Source organism: Polypterus senegalus, chromosome 8 (genome assembly GCF_016835505.1).
Source record: "Polypterus senegalus isolate Bchr_013 chromosome 8, ASM1683550v1, whole genome shotgun sequence".
Classification (NCBI taxonomy): domain Eukaryota; kingdom Metazoa; phylum Chordata; class Cladistia; order Polypteriformes; family Polypteridae; genus Polypterus; species Polypterus senegalus.
In genome coordinates, this window is record NC_053161.1 from 179,618,955 (window position 1) to 179,634,543 (window position 15,589).

At 39.1% G+C, this 15,589-nt stretch overlaps 1 protein-coding gene across 2 annotated transcripts in view; it reads left to right on the forward strand.

Annotated features, from left to right (window-relative positions):
* LOC120533531 (zinc finger protein 501-like) overlaps positions 1-14,292 on the forward strand; it is a 41,816-nt gene extending 27,524 nt beyond the window's left edge. For both annotated transcript variants that reach the window (XM_039760465.1, XM_039760466.1), the window contains exons 2-3: positions 2,204-2,667; positions 13,016-14,292. In XM_039760465.1, the coding sequence (XP_039616399.1) occupies positions 2,241-2,667; positions 13,016-13,776 (1,188 nt within the window). In that variant the 5' untranslated portion in view covers positions 2,204-2,240 and the 3' untranslated portion in view covers positions 13,777-14,292. The remainder of the gene's footprint in view (positions 1-2,203; positions 2,668-13,015) is intronic.
* The last annotated feature ends 1,297 nt before the right edge of the window (positions 14,293-15,589 follow it).

Below are 15,589 nucleotides of genomic sequence, written 5' to 3' on the forward strand. Positions count from 1 at the left end.
CATTGCATGTATCAAGTGATCCATGCTCCGTAGTTGAAATCTACTGTACTCTATATGTGAATTGTAATGTGAATAAAAGTACGTGCTGTACAACTAATTACAACTGTCATATAAACAGAAACAGCAACCACTGTAGGCATCTTTGTGGTGAAAAGAAAACCTAGTGATTTTTACGAAGGTCAGCATTAAAGATCCTCCTGAGTGCTGAGACAACAAAACACAGCGGGATAAACACATCTGGACCTGCTGTCGAAAAACCACCTGCCTTTACCAGCAGCATACCTCCTCCGTGAACACATTGTTCAAGGTCCATATAGGTGATCAGGAAAAAGTTTCTTAGTCACAGCACAGTACAATAATAAAACATTTCCTAAAACACATATGATGGTTATCTAGTCTGTTTCATTCCTAAGCAATCTTCCTGTTACAGAGGCGCAATCCCAGTCACTAACACATTTATTATGTAGCCCCCCACCCCCATGTTAACAATCAAAATAAGAACACATTCCACCTGCTTAATATTTAAAAATGTAAACCCCTAAACCCGCAATCATCACCCATAATAACAGTTGTTACTGAAATGATTTCTTTTGTTATGCACAAGAAAGAAGCTATACATTTACGTTTGATATATCTTCACTTGGTGTGTGTGCCACCTGGCCGCCTATGGTGACCCAACTCCACTTTGATAGCTTACCACACTCACTATCGATCCACTGTTGAATTTTTGTGTGTAGTTATTTAATTGTAGTGATTAGGTGGCCCAATGTTATCACTGCTGTTTCTCAGTAAGAAGACCAACGATTCGTGTCCTTCATCCTCCCCGTGTTTGTTATTCCTCTTCACTTCATGCAATACCTTCTACTTCAGGAGAACATTCACTGGTTGTCAGCTCTCCTGCACACAGTCTGTCCCTAAGACTAAAAACAAAATCAAACCTGTTTAAATTTATCTTAGTCAGTCACAGGCTCATTGAAGTCATTTGTTGGGCATGTGATATTAAGGGATCAGCTTCACAGGGACACACTGCCAACTGCCTCCATCTTGCTAAAGTCCTGTCTACATGGGCGTTCAAATCTTCGTTAAATGAATGCACTCTGAGCAACCGAGGCGTTGAACTTGTGTTTTGTAGTAGTGCTTAATTGACTTCAATATGACGTTACACTCAAGTTTGTTTGCTTCTGGTTAACGCCAACCTGCAGGCTAGATTGTAGTTTATGTGTTTACCTGGGGGTGGGTTGCAGTTATCAGGCAGTCCAGAGTGTTTTTAGCCTGTGGGGTTTGAGGCTCATCCTTCATTGGATTCACAAAATATGGATTAGACCTGAACATTTACCATCTTGTGTTAAAAATCCTCCTGATACTGCAACATATGCAGGGAAAACCCCGACGCCGCTATTGGGTTCACCCTCTGACTGCACAGCGTGTGAAGAAAGGAAGCTTTTGTGTAATTTATGAAGAAGTACTTCAACTTCTACATAAGTTCTTCAGATACTGTGGGATGTCAGTTTTGAGTTTTGATTGCCTGCTGACGCTGGTACAGCACCATATGACACGTCAGTGAACCAATATATGAGTCAGTGTTAGTCCTGAAGAGTGGGTACTTGTCACCTTGAAGTGCAGTATAATACAATACAATACAATTTATTTTTGTATAACCCAAAATCACACAAGAAGTGCCGCAGTGGGCTTTAACAGGCCCTGCCTTCTGACAGCCCCCCAGCCTTGACTCTCTAAGTAGAAAAGGAAAAACTAACAAAAAAACACTTGTAGGAAAAAAAAATAAGCTGTCCAATGTGACATCGCCCTATGATTGCAAACTCCAAATCCATTATTTTACATCCTCCTTCATTTGCCCCGTTTCTTAACATAATCTTGAGGCCTAACTTGTATAAACCTTCCTTGACATCAACTGATAACACAATTCTGGAACCCCAATAATACTAAATGTTTAATCAGAGTAGTGAAAACTGTTGACATACAACGGTTAAATATGGGCTTCTTCTTCTAGCCTGATGGACCCTCCTTTTATTGCCAAATTTATTTTTCACGTAATTTGATGTGAAAAGTGATGAGTTACCGTCACCTTGCTATGAACTCTCTGACTTGATGTCAGCGTTAACTGAAAGGGTGTTATTAAATCAAATATGTTTAGATCTGCATGATGCAGTTTTAATTGAGTTGAATCCTGTTCTTTTCACAGAGAGAAAGACAAATCTGCCATTTACTGCAACGTTTAAATGGATGTGAAAGAGGAGACATGTGAGGCCGACATGAACATCAAGGAGGAGTGGACCATAAATGTTAAGGAGGAGGACTGTGAGTGGGAGACTGTCCACCCCAAACAAGAGAGTCTGGACATCAAGGAAGAGGACAGTGAACTGGGGTCAGTAAATATTAAAGAGGAGGATGAAGAGGAGTGTATCAGCACTGAGATGCACAACTATAGGAGTATGGAGATTGTTAAGGAAGATGAATTTCATTCTAGACATCAAGATGGAGCAGTGACCGGGTTAGTCTCTTCTCATAGCAGACACTCTTCTTCTCCAGAGTCTTCTATCAATGTAAAATATGAATCATTACAGTCTGACAGAAAGACGAGTGAAGATGTTTCATCTCCTAGAACACAGGAAGGTCAGTTACCACCTAAGTCGTCATCTGAAACAAGTAAGTGAAGAATAAAAATAAGCATATGTCTTTGGGTCAGGGTTATGGGCCTGAAAGTGCAGTCTTGTGCTTTTTAAAGTGAAACTTAGATGAAATTTCAAACAATATTAAACACAGAATAAATCACAATTTCACTATATTTTTACAAGTTTAGGGATTGTCTATTCTTCCATCATAGTTTGTAACGTCGTGCAAACTTTCTAAACCCGTCTTTAGTTAAAGTGTTAAATTAACGTACAGTGGCAGGAAAAACTTTGAAATGTCAGCTCTAATTTCTCAGTGTGGTCTGATCTTCAAATAAGTCCCCAAAAATGCACAAACACTATCATGTTAGGTAATGACAGTTAGACTTCTCATCATTCCTGAATACATTGTTTAAAACTGAACTGTCCAGTTTGTGACCCCCTGTCTTTACCAACTTGCTTGATTCTCCTTTATCTCCAATGACCTCCACCACACATTTGATGCAGTTTCTGCCCAACCTTCAGTTTTACTTCATTCCTCCTTTCCAGAGTGTTTAATTCCTTGATGTCTCTGGGGTTCCTTGAATGATCCGCTGACTTAAGGTAAAGCTCTGTGTTCTGATTTGCCAGTCTGTAACAACAGTTTTGTTCAGTTTAAGCCTTTTTCTTGTAGATGTGTTTTCTTTCTGCTCATTGTCTTCTTCCATTACCTACTTTCTATCAAGCTTTCACTATCTGACATTCTTCTCTCATATTTCTTCATAATAATTTTTAACTCAATGTTTACATTGATGATGTCATCTTTTCCTGGTCCTGCAGAAGCAATAAAGCCCCCTACTATTATTCTACCATGAGGTGTTAGCATTCATGTGCTGTGCTCTTTTACCTCCAAACCATTGTGAAATGGGGAGCCACACATGGTGGCATGGGGTGATAGGCCTTTGAAAGACCCATACACCAGACCAGGGGTGACTTTTATAACGCTCTGCACAGAATTGAACGTGAAAATATGCGCATGGCAAAATTAAACAGGAAAATGTGCACACCCAAAAAATCAGATTTATAAAACCTGTCGTGCACAGTTTTGTACACAATTTACTTTGTGATTTATAAAAAAAAAAAAATCACTTTTTTAAATACTCATATGTGAGCACTCCTTTTAATCACCACTCTGAACCATTCACATATGGAGTCTGCTAATTCATCTCCTACATATGCAATCAGGATGCTGCAGAACTTCATTGGCTGGTAGATCAGCCTCTTCCTCCTGAAGCATTGAGACCCCATCACCTGCATTCAAGAATATCTGGCTTTGCTCTTCATCTGATAGTGACAGGTCATACATGTAATTACAGCGCCTCTCCTCTGTGCTCTGGGGTTCAGGAAAGGTGTGTGGCAAAACCGTTTGAGTGAGTAGCCACTGTCATGTGGCACATGTAATGACATGATTGCTGTTACAATGAATAGTTCAGGCCACATGAAACACTGAGGGTTCAGCAAGTTACTTCACCATCAACAAATTCACCATGTACAGCAACATCACGTCTGTCAAAGCTACTTGGCCTCAAAATAAATGAACCGCGGGTTGATGAAGCCACGGAATCATGACGTGTGTATTAATGGAGTGTGTTGAAGTCGGATTTGCATTACAGGTCCGTTGTGCACCTGGGATGTAATGTACGTGGGCTGACAAGACAATAACAAAAAGCTACATTACTTACTGTGTTTATTGGAGTCTGTACTCTTCTGAGCTGATGCTTAAAAGCTGAGGTATAATTTGGTGTTTACTATGACAAAAAAGTTTTAACCAAGTGAGAAAAAGACAGTTAAGTATGTTTTATTATTTAGTATTGCAGTAACTTTAAGGCTTCAACAAATGAAATAAAGTTAAAAGTGCTTTTCTTTAGGATGTGATTGCTTTGACATTTAAAATGCTTGGCTTGTCTGTGGCTGACAAGTCATAATAACAATGGAACAGGGAACTTGTGATTGAGTGGACTGTGCAGGATAAGCATACATAAGTTGAAAATGCCAGTGTACTTTGGCACCTTATGGTCAGGAACGTTTAAGGATAACGAAACTGACAAGCGGCCATCCGGCCAAGTGCACCAGGTTGATTAATAGTGACCTTTTAAGGGGTATCTGTTCTGCCATGTCCTGTTAGTAACTAGGAGTAACCAATGGTATTAGAACTTGTGTTATTACTAAGAACTAAAGATCTGACTTTGGAGGGAATCAAAAGAACACCGCACGAATACCTCCTTGTAACACTTTCATTTTACTGCTCTGCTGATTTGAGTGTTACTCTTGGAAGACTTAAAAATTAAAAGAAGATTGATTGACACTTGCTCCTGCCTGTACTTATTTTACTTAATGTAAAGGGAGAACAGGATGCCCAGCAAGGGTGACCTGTGCAGGTTTTCTTCCTCAAATGTCACTGCTTATGTTTAACAAAGGCAGCTTCAGCCTTGCTAGATTTCCATATTATAATATGAGTGCAGTAAAGTGCTTTGATTGAGTTAGGAGAGCTGGACACGGCTGCTGATTGCAGTTTTACGTTGTCAGAAACATGTCATGTGTTACGTGTGTACACCCACACTGTACGAACACTGTATGTAGTACATCAGCAGTCAGTTAATGACTTCCAGCACAGCAGGTATAATGGAGTGAAGCTTGGCCAAGATACTGAGAAGTGAGAACACCTAGCCGATAGGAAGAGATTACACAGCTGAATTTGTTTAGTGCAAATACATATCATTGGTGCTGTTAACACTAGAATTACGAGAGCCTATGAAAAAACTCGTAGGTCCATCCCACCTTAAAATGATTCACACTTCTCCGTCACGTCTTCTTATTGTCTTCTAAATTTGTGGCTAAGCAACAAGCAGCCTGCTATCACATCCACCACCGGCACACAGTTTTCTCAGCTCAAGTCTGTTTACCTGTGTGTCAGTTGCTTGGAGTTGTAGAGAGTGAGTGTCAAGCAAAATGACACCTTTTATAAATACTATATCGTTATTTGGAACACATGCATTTCATGTGTGTTCTGTGTCTACATAAATATATGTATACACATCATTAAAAAAGAAACGTTTTTCATGTTTTAGTCATAATTGACAAAATGTAGACATGAAGTTTATAATGTGTGAAGCCTTTAGTCCAAATATCAAAGAAACAGTTTCACAAAAAGTACAAATGTGCTTTTATTCAAAATTATAACTGCAGAAAAACAACCCACGTCAGAGTGTGATATTGACACGCATTTGCTCAGAGTGATGTGGTGGTGCAATGGTATCAGCTCTTGACTGATAGTCCAAGATCGGGTTCGATTCCAGACGAGTCCGTTTTGAAAAGTGAGCTGCATGAATACTTACTAAATGGAATCAAATGTATGTTTTTATTTTAAAATAGTAACAGCTGATGTAAGTTATGATACTTGTAAAGGTTAGCTTTTTTTTTTTTTTTGTTCTGTTATTCTCTTGGCCACATTCACGATCCCAACTAAAACCCTTACCCAATCCCCACATTTGACACTGCTGTTTTCACAGACGTGCTACATCAGAGGCAAACTCAAATCATGATGACTGTTCTACATTGGATCAAGAATGCACTTTTGCTATCGCTGTACTTTGTATATGTACATGGGAAGCTCTGCACTCGTGACTTTTTTTTTTTTTTTTTGCATATACAGTTTAGGGGTGGGATTCTGGGGTAACTGTCTACATTAACTACTACTACGCCTGGACAAACTTGTTAGGAAGGCAGGCTCTATTGTAGGAATGAAGCTGAACAGTTTGACATCTGTGGCAGAGCGACGGGCGCTAAGCAAACTCCTGTCAATCATGGAGAATCCACTGCATCCGCTTTACAGTGTCATCTCCGGGCAGAAGAGCAGCTTCAGTGACAGACTTTTGTCGCTAACATTATTCAAAGTTATTGTCTGCTTTTACATGCATTTTTATTTCTCTCTAATATTGTATTTTCTATCAGTATACTGCTGCTGGATTATGTGAATCTCCCTTTGGGATTAATAATTATCTATCTCTCTCTCTCTCTCTCTCTCTCTCTCTCTCTCTCTCTCTCTCTCTCTCTCTCATGGAGTGAACTCGTTTGGCACCTTGTAACGTATTTCATTTACAGTTCTTTGTCTTCCTCTCTCTTGTCTAATCTTAGTGCCTTCTCTTGGATTGTAAGGTTGCGGTCTTCTACTTACAATCATTCAAGTGTTGCTGATTTGTTATCTTTGAGCTATGCTGATACAGTCTGTTATCAAGAATCATTTCTTTTGGTTACAAAAGACATTCATTGAGCTGCTTCAAGGTGCTACTGTGTGGCTCTGTCCTCCTCTGCCACTAGTGAAAAACATGGAGGTTTGGGCCGAGTTCACTATGCTTTGCCTCTGTAGGTTTGAGGTTCTGGAGGTGTTTCAGAAAGCAGGTTTTGTTATGTGTTTGATGGAGATTGGTTGAAGAAAACTCACTTGGCATACAGTAATATTGACAATCTTGAGAATTATCCGCATCATCTTGAAAATACACCTGTTTTTTTTCTGATCCATTACAGAAGCTCAAAATGCCACTAATCAAAGAGAAGGTAAATGATCATCTTGTGCAGAGTTGAGAATTTATTTCATGTGCACTCGTTGCTATCTCTCTGGTGCTAAACTAGCCTCTTGGAGGCTAACGAATCTCATCTGTGCAGTCTATGTCTAGAGTCGAGAAAAAATACAGTGATAATACAGATAGATAGATAATATCACTAACTTCTGCTTGGAAATTAATAAGGTTTATTTTATATTTTTTTCCTTAAGTTCTGCTGAATCCCCATCTTCGAAGTGATTAATGTGTGTATTAATTTTATTAATTTTATTAATTTACCAAAACTCGCACAAAATGATTCTGCTTTTCTGGAGGTCCCTGTTTTTTAGCTAAAGAAATTAAATCCCTTAATTGCATTTTTAAATCCATTTGCAATAAACAAAGCCCCTGACGCAGGTGGTATGAAGACAGAAGTGTCCAGTTTGCTGTTTCAGGTCAGGTGTTTTGTGGGTGTCTGAGATTTTTTAGTGACCTGCGTGTTTTATTTATGCATGTTTTACTCAGCTTAGTGATGCACCGATATGGAAATTCTGGGTGATACAGATAACCGATATGTTTTCGTCCATCTTTGCCAATACCGATAACCGATGGTCGATATATATTTTTTTATTTACTTCAGGTATGAATTTTTTAGGTATGCTGAAAATATATTCTGTATTAGAAACAACAGTAGCACGTGAAACCGAGGTTAACTTATTAACTTGCTGAATTGTATGCTGCTCTTTGCTATGGGGGGGCAGGGGGTAGGGTGGAAGGAGAGCAAGATCTGGCCCATCTCTATAGACAAAAATACTGCAGGTCATATAACAAAATCTGCTTCACATACACATTTTGAGTAACTTGAGCACATCAAGACACCATGCCATTACATACCATGGCATTGGTTATATTAGCAAAAAAATGAATGCATGTCCTTTCTGCCGTCATCAGACATACAGTATAATCCTCTTTAATAAAACCCCTGTGTGCATCCAGGTGTCTGTGTGTGTGTGTCTTCTGGTGAAGCGCGCATGCGTGGGTCCGCACCGTGCCCCCCCCATGCGCACCGCACCGTGGACGTACACACACTGGAAGCTGGGCACTCGGTGAATGGCCTAGCTGCGGCTGCGCATGATGATCAAATAAAGGATGTCATTGCTGGGGAGAGTGATGATTGGGTAGTCGCGACCGTGCACATAAAATCCATTGCTGGGGATACGCCACACATACAATAATCCACTGGACGCCACCACAGATTAAAATACTTGCTGGGGAACTGCACAGTACGTGCTGGGGAGACACCACTGGCACGATTATAAGCTGATTACATCAGTTGCTGGGGACACTCTGCTGATTGCCCACTGTTGTGACAGAAAATTAAAGTCATATTATGGACATCAAAGCCAGTATTACTGCGAGAGAAAATTAAAGGCACAAAATACACTGACGCATATTACAGCCACATACAAGCCAGTATTACTGTAAGAGAAAATATTACGGACGTATCTACTAACAACACGCCACCCCAAAAAAAAAAAGGACACATCAAGTAGGACAAAAGAAACAGACAATCAAATCCTATATAAGCAACATCTCCTGGAAGAACGGTCAGCTCAACAAGTAAACATCAACAAAAGAAAGGCTGAAAGACAAAGAAAAATACAAGCAAATAGATCGATTGAAGAAAAAGAAAATGAGCGTCAGAAAAACGCTAAAAGAGAAAGATTCAGAAGAGCAAACCTTACAAAAAGTTGGCATTTACTTGCCAGGACCAGTATTCAGCCACGGTCAGTTATATGTTGCATTATCAAGAGTTAGAAGTTTTCCAGATGTTGTTGTCAAGGTTGTAGATGGTCCTGAACAAGGCAAACTGTTGCCAAACTCGGACAGAATATTTATTTACAAGAAATGTTGTCTATAATGAAATTTTATAGAAACATTTCATGAGGTAAAAAATAGAAAATCTTTCCTAAATATCTTCTTCAGATATTGTGGATCACAGATTGTTAAAGTTGTACACTTACTGTATTGTCATATATGTTTCTATTTTATTTTTATTATTCTTTTACTTTAGGCTTCTTGCAAAAATATTTTTGACAAAAAAAAAAATGAAGACAACAAACAGAATGAGGTCAAGGTCCCTTGCAATTTAATCTAGACTAATGTTTATGCACTACTGTTCTAGCGCCCGTTATTGTAACGGGCTTAATGTCTAGTACTTTAAATAAAACTAACATAAAGGGTACAATGAGGCCTGTAACCTTGAGCTTAAGTTGGCTTCTTTAAAAGTACAAATGGTAGTTTTTTTCTTAACAAAAAGAAGCATTTCTTCCTTTTCACCAGCAAGCCTGTTTCTCTTTTCATTTATTATATTTGAAAAAGCTTAAAGGTGTTCGGTGTCTGCACTGGTACAAGGTGCCATCGCTGCCTTGGCCAAAGTTGTGAAACAGGCTGCATTGCTTTTCCAATACTGGAGGGTGCAGTTATTTCTGGAGATAGGGGGCTTGATGAGATAGTTAGTTATTCAGCTGAAAAGAAAAAGTTTACAAACGTTTACCTATACTATAATAAAAGAAATCATTATTAGGTTGACCAGATTTGTGGAAGAAGAACGGTACAACCGCCTGTACCACCCACCGCCATTAATAAAAACTTGTTATGTTGAAGCTTGATGTATAATGATTTGGGTCATGTAAAGGGCATTCTGTCTAAAGTGTGATGCGGATGCACTTTTAAGAGATGCAGCACAAGCTGTTCTAAAATGAAATACTTTGTAACGCATGTGTGCCTTGAAATGGTGAGAGACTGCTGTATATTTCAGGGTGATTTTGTCTTAAAGTAATGCTTACATTAAAACTGGAATAAATCTTGTCTTAAAATCTTTTACAGTTTAGACACAGGAGATGCATCTTTCACAAAGTACAAATCTTGAAGCCGCATTCTACCATGCAGGCGAACATGTTCCTCCTTTTTGCTAAGTGTCCACTAAATTAAATTCCTCCACTAATTTTCCACAGCGACTCGACTATCTACAATGGAAAAAAACCCACAAACTGCGCCGCTGCAATGACAGTTTTGTAGGCTATCTGGCAAATGTAAAGTGTAAAAACCTGACGGAAAAAGCGAGTAGATGCCATTAACGTGTTCCCTTTCTTCTCAGCGTATGTTTGCCTTGCACTCTTAAGTTATACACAGTCCCAGCAAGCCGCCTCACAGTGCTAAGTTTCCGGTAAATGCAGGATGATACTGATTTAGATATTTGGAAGCTGCAGTGTATGGTTTTTGTTTTTTTTTTTAAATTAAAGCCGTAACAGTGTTTTTTTTGTTTTTTTCATTCGGGACGTCTGGTCAACCTAATTAGCATGATTATTGTTATTTTACCTCGGCAGCATTTAAGTGTGGTTTTGTAGCCACATACGAATTTTCTTCAAGAATTTCTGCATACATCTCCAGCAATGGACCAGCAACATCTCTCTGAGTACATGTCTTCTCTTGTGGTTTGCTGTTGCTTTCACTGTCTCCTTCACCAGCTGACATCTCAACCAGTTGTTTCTGAAGTGCTTCTTGCACTTGTTTTTTGGTATCTTGGTATAAAAATTGACCTTTGTACCGTGGATCAAGGACAGTAGATAGATAGTATAGTGGCTTGGAGAAATGCACTACTGAAGCGTTTTGTGACAGCCTCTAAAAGTGTGGTTTTCGCCTTCTGAACTCCAAAGTCTGTCTTGCCACACGTTTTACGCAGACATATAAGCGCTTCAACAGACGAAATCACGTCCGCAATTGTAGAACAATGCACGCTGATGTCTTTAGTAAGTTGCTCGAATGGTTCGAGTAGAGTGGAAAACATGATTACAAGTCCCCACTGATGCACTGTAACAGAGGCAGGAAGCTCGTTTTCAGCACCATACGCAGTAAGAGTGCACTTTTGATCAACAAGACTTTTCAGCATATAATATGTGCTGTTCCAACGAGTAGGGACGTTCTGCTGAAGCAGTCTTGTTGGGGTACCAAAGTCTGTTTGTATCTCTCTCAGCCGTGAAATAGCAAGCTTTGAGTGCTTAAAATGAGTAAGTATTCGCCCCCCAATGGCAACATAGTCAGAGATGCTTCTCTGGCTCAATAAGCCTTCATTTACAAGCTGCAAAGTGTGAGCCATGCAGCTTAAACTTTTAATGCCACTTTCTTTCATAGCTTTTGCCATATTGCAAGCTTTGGCATGAAGCACAACGTGCACATTACTTTTTGAAATGTTCCACTTCGCTAACCTAGAATCGAAAGCTTGTGCGATAAAAGTTGCAGAATGAGAACCGGAGAACTCTTGAGCATGCAACACCACTGTTTTTGACTCAAGATTTACGTCAATCCAGTGTGCTGTTAGACTCAACATGCTCATGGGGCAGACCTCTGAGCTCCACATATCTGTAGTGAACCTAATGCTGGTGGCATTGTTTCTTAAAAGCTCGTGGATATGAGTAGCAATCACATCGTATATAGTAATGCAGGCAGTGAGACATCTGCAAAGTATCGCCAGCTTGGAAAAATGTAGCGAGGTTCTAAATGATGTAGTAACCAACGAAATCCCTCGTCCTCAACTAGGGGAAAAGGCTGGTCATCAAATGTGATCATTTCTATTATTTTAGTAGTTATGCCTTTAGCTCTGGCGCTGTCTTGAGGAAACGTCTTTATGTTTTGAAGGGTTTGCTATATGAGGCTACCGCTAGTGAGCCTGGTAGCGTCTGATTTAACTTTAGTTTTAGTAGCATTAGCTGCTAGACATTCCGTGTAGAATTCATTATGGTGGTTCTTCAGATAAATTTGTGGTATTGAAAGATTTAATTCTGCAGCCTCCTCACATTATCTCATTTTTGCAGGTAGAGCAGATAGCAACTCTGTTTTCTTCCTTTTTCACAGAAAAATTATGACCACATGGTTGACATTCTGCTTTACTAACAATACCCGCCCGGTGAATAAACAACGCGCGTAGTGCTCCTGTCAGCAAAACTAGGAAACCCCGTAGTGTGTGTTTTTTTTGGTGCGCGTAAGGGGCTGCGCTTGCATGCGTGTTTGTCTGCCTCGCTGAACAATGAAAACAACATTTAATTAGTTAGTAAACTGACAGTACAGTGTTGACAAGCCTGAATTATATTGGTTGGCTGTATTGGTTAAAATGTACTCATCTGACCGATTTCGATGTCGTCATTTTTAATGAACAGCGGCCGATAACAATACAGTTCCCGATATATCGTGCATCTCTAACTCTGTTCTCTTTGTATATTTAAAGATTTTTGCTTTGCTATTCTCTGCCTCTTAAAATCAAATGACAAGAAAAAAAACACATTGTGGAGACAGTTGGCTTTGGACTAATTGTTTAGAAATATTAAGACACATTCTGTTTCAGAAAAGTGCATTTCACATGTTTGACGTGGCAGTCTCCAATATAATCGTGAAGATTATCACCTACTACCTCCAATGAATGTAAGCATCTATAATTGTATATAATATTTTAAGAATATGATAACAACATGATGATGCCATTCTGTAACGTAGTAAAACAGTCAACAATTATCTTGCTGATTGTGCCTATCTCGTGATCCATTTATTTTACTATTTAAACTTTTTGGATTATCTTCATTTTTTCATTTTCAAGTCGAGTATCTTTTCATGTGCTATTTAAGTTTGCTTATGCTTATTAAAATGTCTTCATAAATTAAACCATCATCTATTTAATGTTGTAAGTTAATGTCAGTATTATAGCAGTAGATTAAAAACTAAGCTTTTTTTTTTTTTCTTTTAAACTTTATACAGGAATCAAACTTCACTACTGTTCTGAATGTGGCAAACAGTTTTTACAGAGACAGAATCTTCAGCGCCACCAAAGAATTCACTCGGGAGAGAAGCCATATTGCTGTTCTGAATGTGGGAAACAATTTTCGCACCGTAATACTCTCCTGATACACATGAAAATTCACTCAGGAGAGAAGCCATATTGCTGCTATGAATGTGGCAAAAAGTTTTCATGGAAAAGCTATCTTCAGAGCCACCAAAGAATTCACACAGGGGAGAAGCCGTATGAGTGTTCTGAATGTGGCAAAATGTTTTCACAGAGAAAGTATCTTCACAGCCACCAAAGAATTCACACAGGAGAGAAGCCAGTTTGCTGCCCTGAATGCGGAAAACAATTTTCTGGCAGTAGTTCTCTTCAGAAACACATTAAAACTCACAAAGGAGAGACGCCATATTGCTGTTCTGAATGTGGCCAAAATTTTTCACGGAGAAGCTATCTTCAGAGCCACCAAAGAATTCACACAGGGGAGAAGCCATATTGCTGTTCTGAATGTGGAAAACAATTCTCTTGCCATCGTTATCTCAAGAGACATATTACAACTCACACAGGAAAGAAGCCGTATTGCTGTTCTGATTGTGGCAAACAGTTTTCACGGAAAAGCCATCTTCAGTGCCACCAAATTATTCACACAGGAGAGAAGCCCTATTGCTGCCTTGAATGTGGTAAACAATTCTCTCTCAGTAGTTATCTTCAAAGACACATTAGAACTCACACAAGATAGAAGCGGTATTTCTATTTTGAATGTTGCATAAAGTTTTACAAAGAAGCTGTCTTCAGAGACATCAAAGAATTCACATAAGAGAGAAAAAAATATATAAAACACAGTTCAATATCCTAAGCAGCAGTAGAAGAAAGAATTCCAAAGGTTTAATGAAAACAAAAAAGAACTAATTGGGGAAACTACAAATAAAGTCGTAAATACACTGCCCATCTCCAGCAGCTTCATGTGGACACAGAACTTAACCATGCATGGCTTATGAGCGGCCAACTAAGACCAAAAGGTGAACAGCTAATCATACCTGCACAAAACAGTGGCTTGGACACAAGGTGGTTCAGATCAGAAATAGAAAAAAATTGCAAAAAATAATCCATAATTTTTGCTTCTACTAAAGAGAACTGTAAACAGTCACACATCTCATTGCTGGGTGTGAGGTACTGATTGCTGAAGGATTATACTGCACAACACAACAAAATGGCCAAATTTAACACTTGATTAAATAAAACTGAACTGGAGAGGAGTGGAGTGGAGAGAAAACGCTGGCGTTGAATGGACGCTGGCATTGAATGTTCGCCGCTTCTCCCTCTGAGTTTTATATTACTAACTAGAAAAATACCCGCGCTTCACAGCGGAGAAGTAGTGTGTTTAAAGAAGTTATGAAAAAGAAAAGGAAACATTTTTCTAAAATAATGTAACATGATTGTCAATATAATTGTTTTGTCACTGTTATGAGTGTTGCTGTCATATATATATATATATATATTTATATATATATATATATACACACACACACACATATACATATATACATATACACACACACACATATACATATATACATATACACATACATACACACACACACATATATATATATACATATATACATATACACATACATACATACACATATATATATCTACTGTGGACTATGGCCGGCAGCTTATTCCGGCCAATACTACCAAGCCGCCAGGTGGAGTCCTCCCTGTAATGTGGAGATGTCCCGGGTTCCAGCAGAGGATCATGGACCTTGGAGTCTCCTTTCACAACCCTGCTGGATACCATGGGGACCGCCAGGGGACGCTGCAGGGAGGCACAGGAACGTTTATTTGCCTTATAACCTGGAAGTACTTCCCAGTCGAGGGGACAGAAACAATGTTATACTTCCGGATTAAAGAAAAGGAGTTTTCACCTGACCCGGAAGAGTTAAGAGTCACATGGACTGAGGGACAGAAACACTTCCGGGTCGAGAAGTATAAAAGGACTATGGGTAACCCCAGCAAGCTGAGCCGGAGTTGGGAGGAACTGCGACAGAGCTGAGCTGGGAGGAGTGGAGGATTGAGTGTGTATTGTATTGTTTATTGGAATAGTGGTGCTTGTGCACAGTAGTAGTAATAAAAGATAAAAAAATATTGGACTTATATCAGGTGTCTGAAGTGTCCTCGGAGGGTTCAAAGGTGCGTATATAGTGCCTTTATTACACTACATATATATATATACTGTATATAGCAAAATACCGTATATAGCAAAATCCCGTTTCGCACGAAGAACTGCTTTTAAATTTTTATTAAGAAGAAAAGAAAACCTTTTTAAACTGAGGGAAAATATACCAATAATTATCTATTAAGGATCTCTTTGTATACCATGTTGTCAGTTCAGCAGTCCGGTTGTAATATGAGCAAGCTGTGCACTGAGCTTACTCTTGAGAATGCAACGTATAGTTTTGTCCAGGAGAAAAGCAATGTTGCCTGAAATCAATGGCAACCTTTTGTAGGGTCTGTCCCTGAGACTTATCACTTGTCATCGCGAAGCAGAG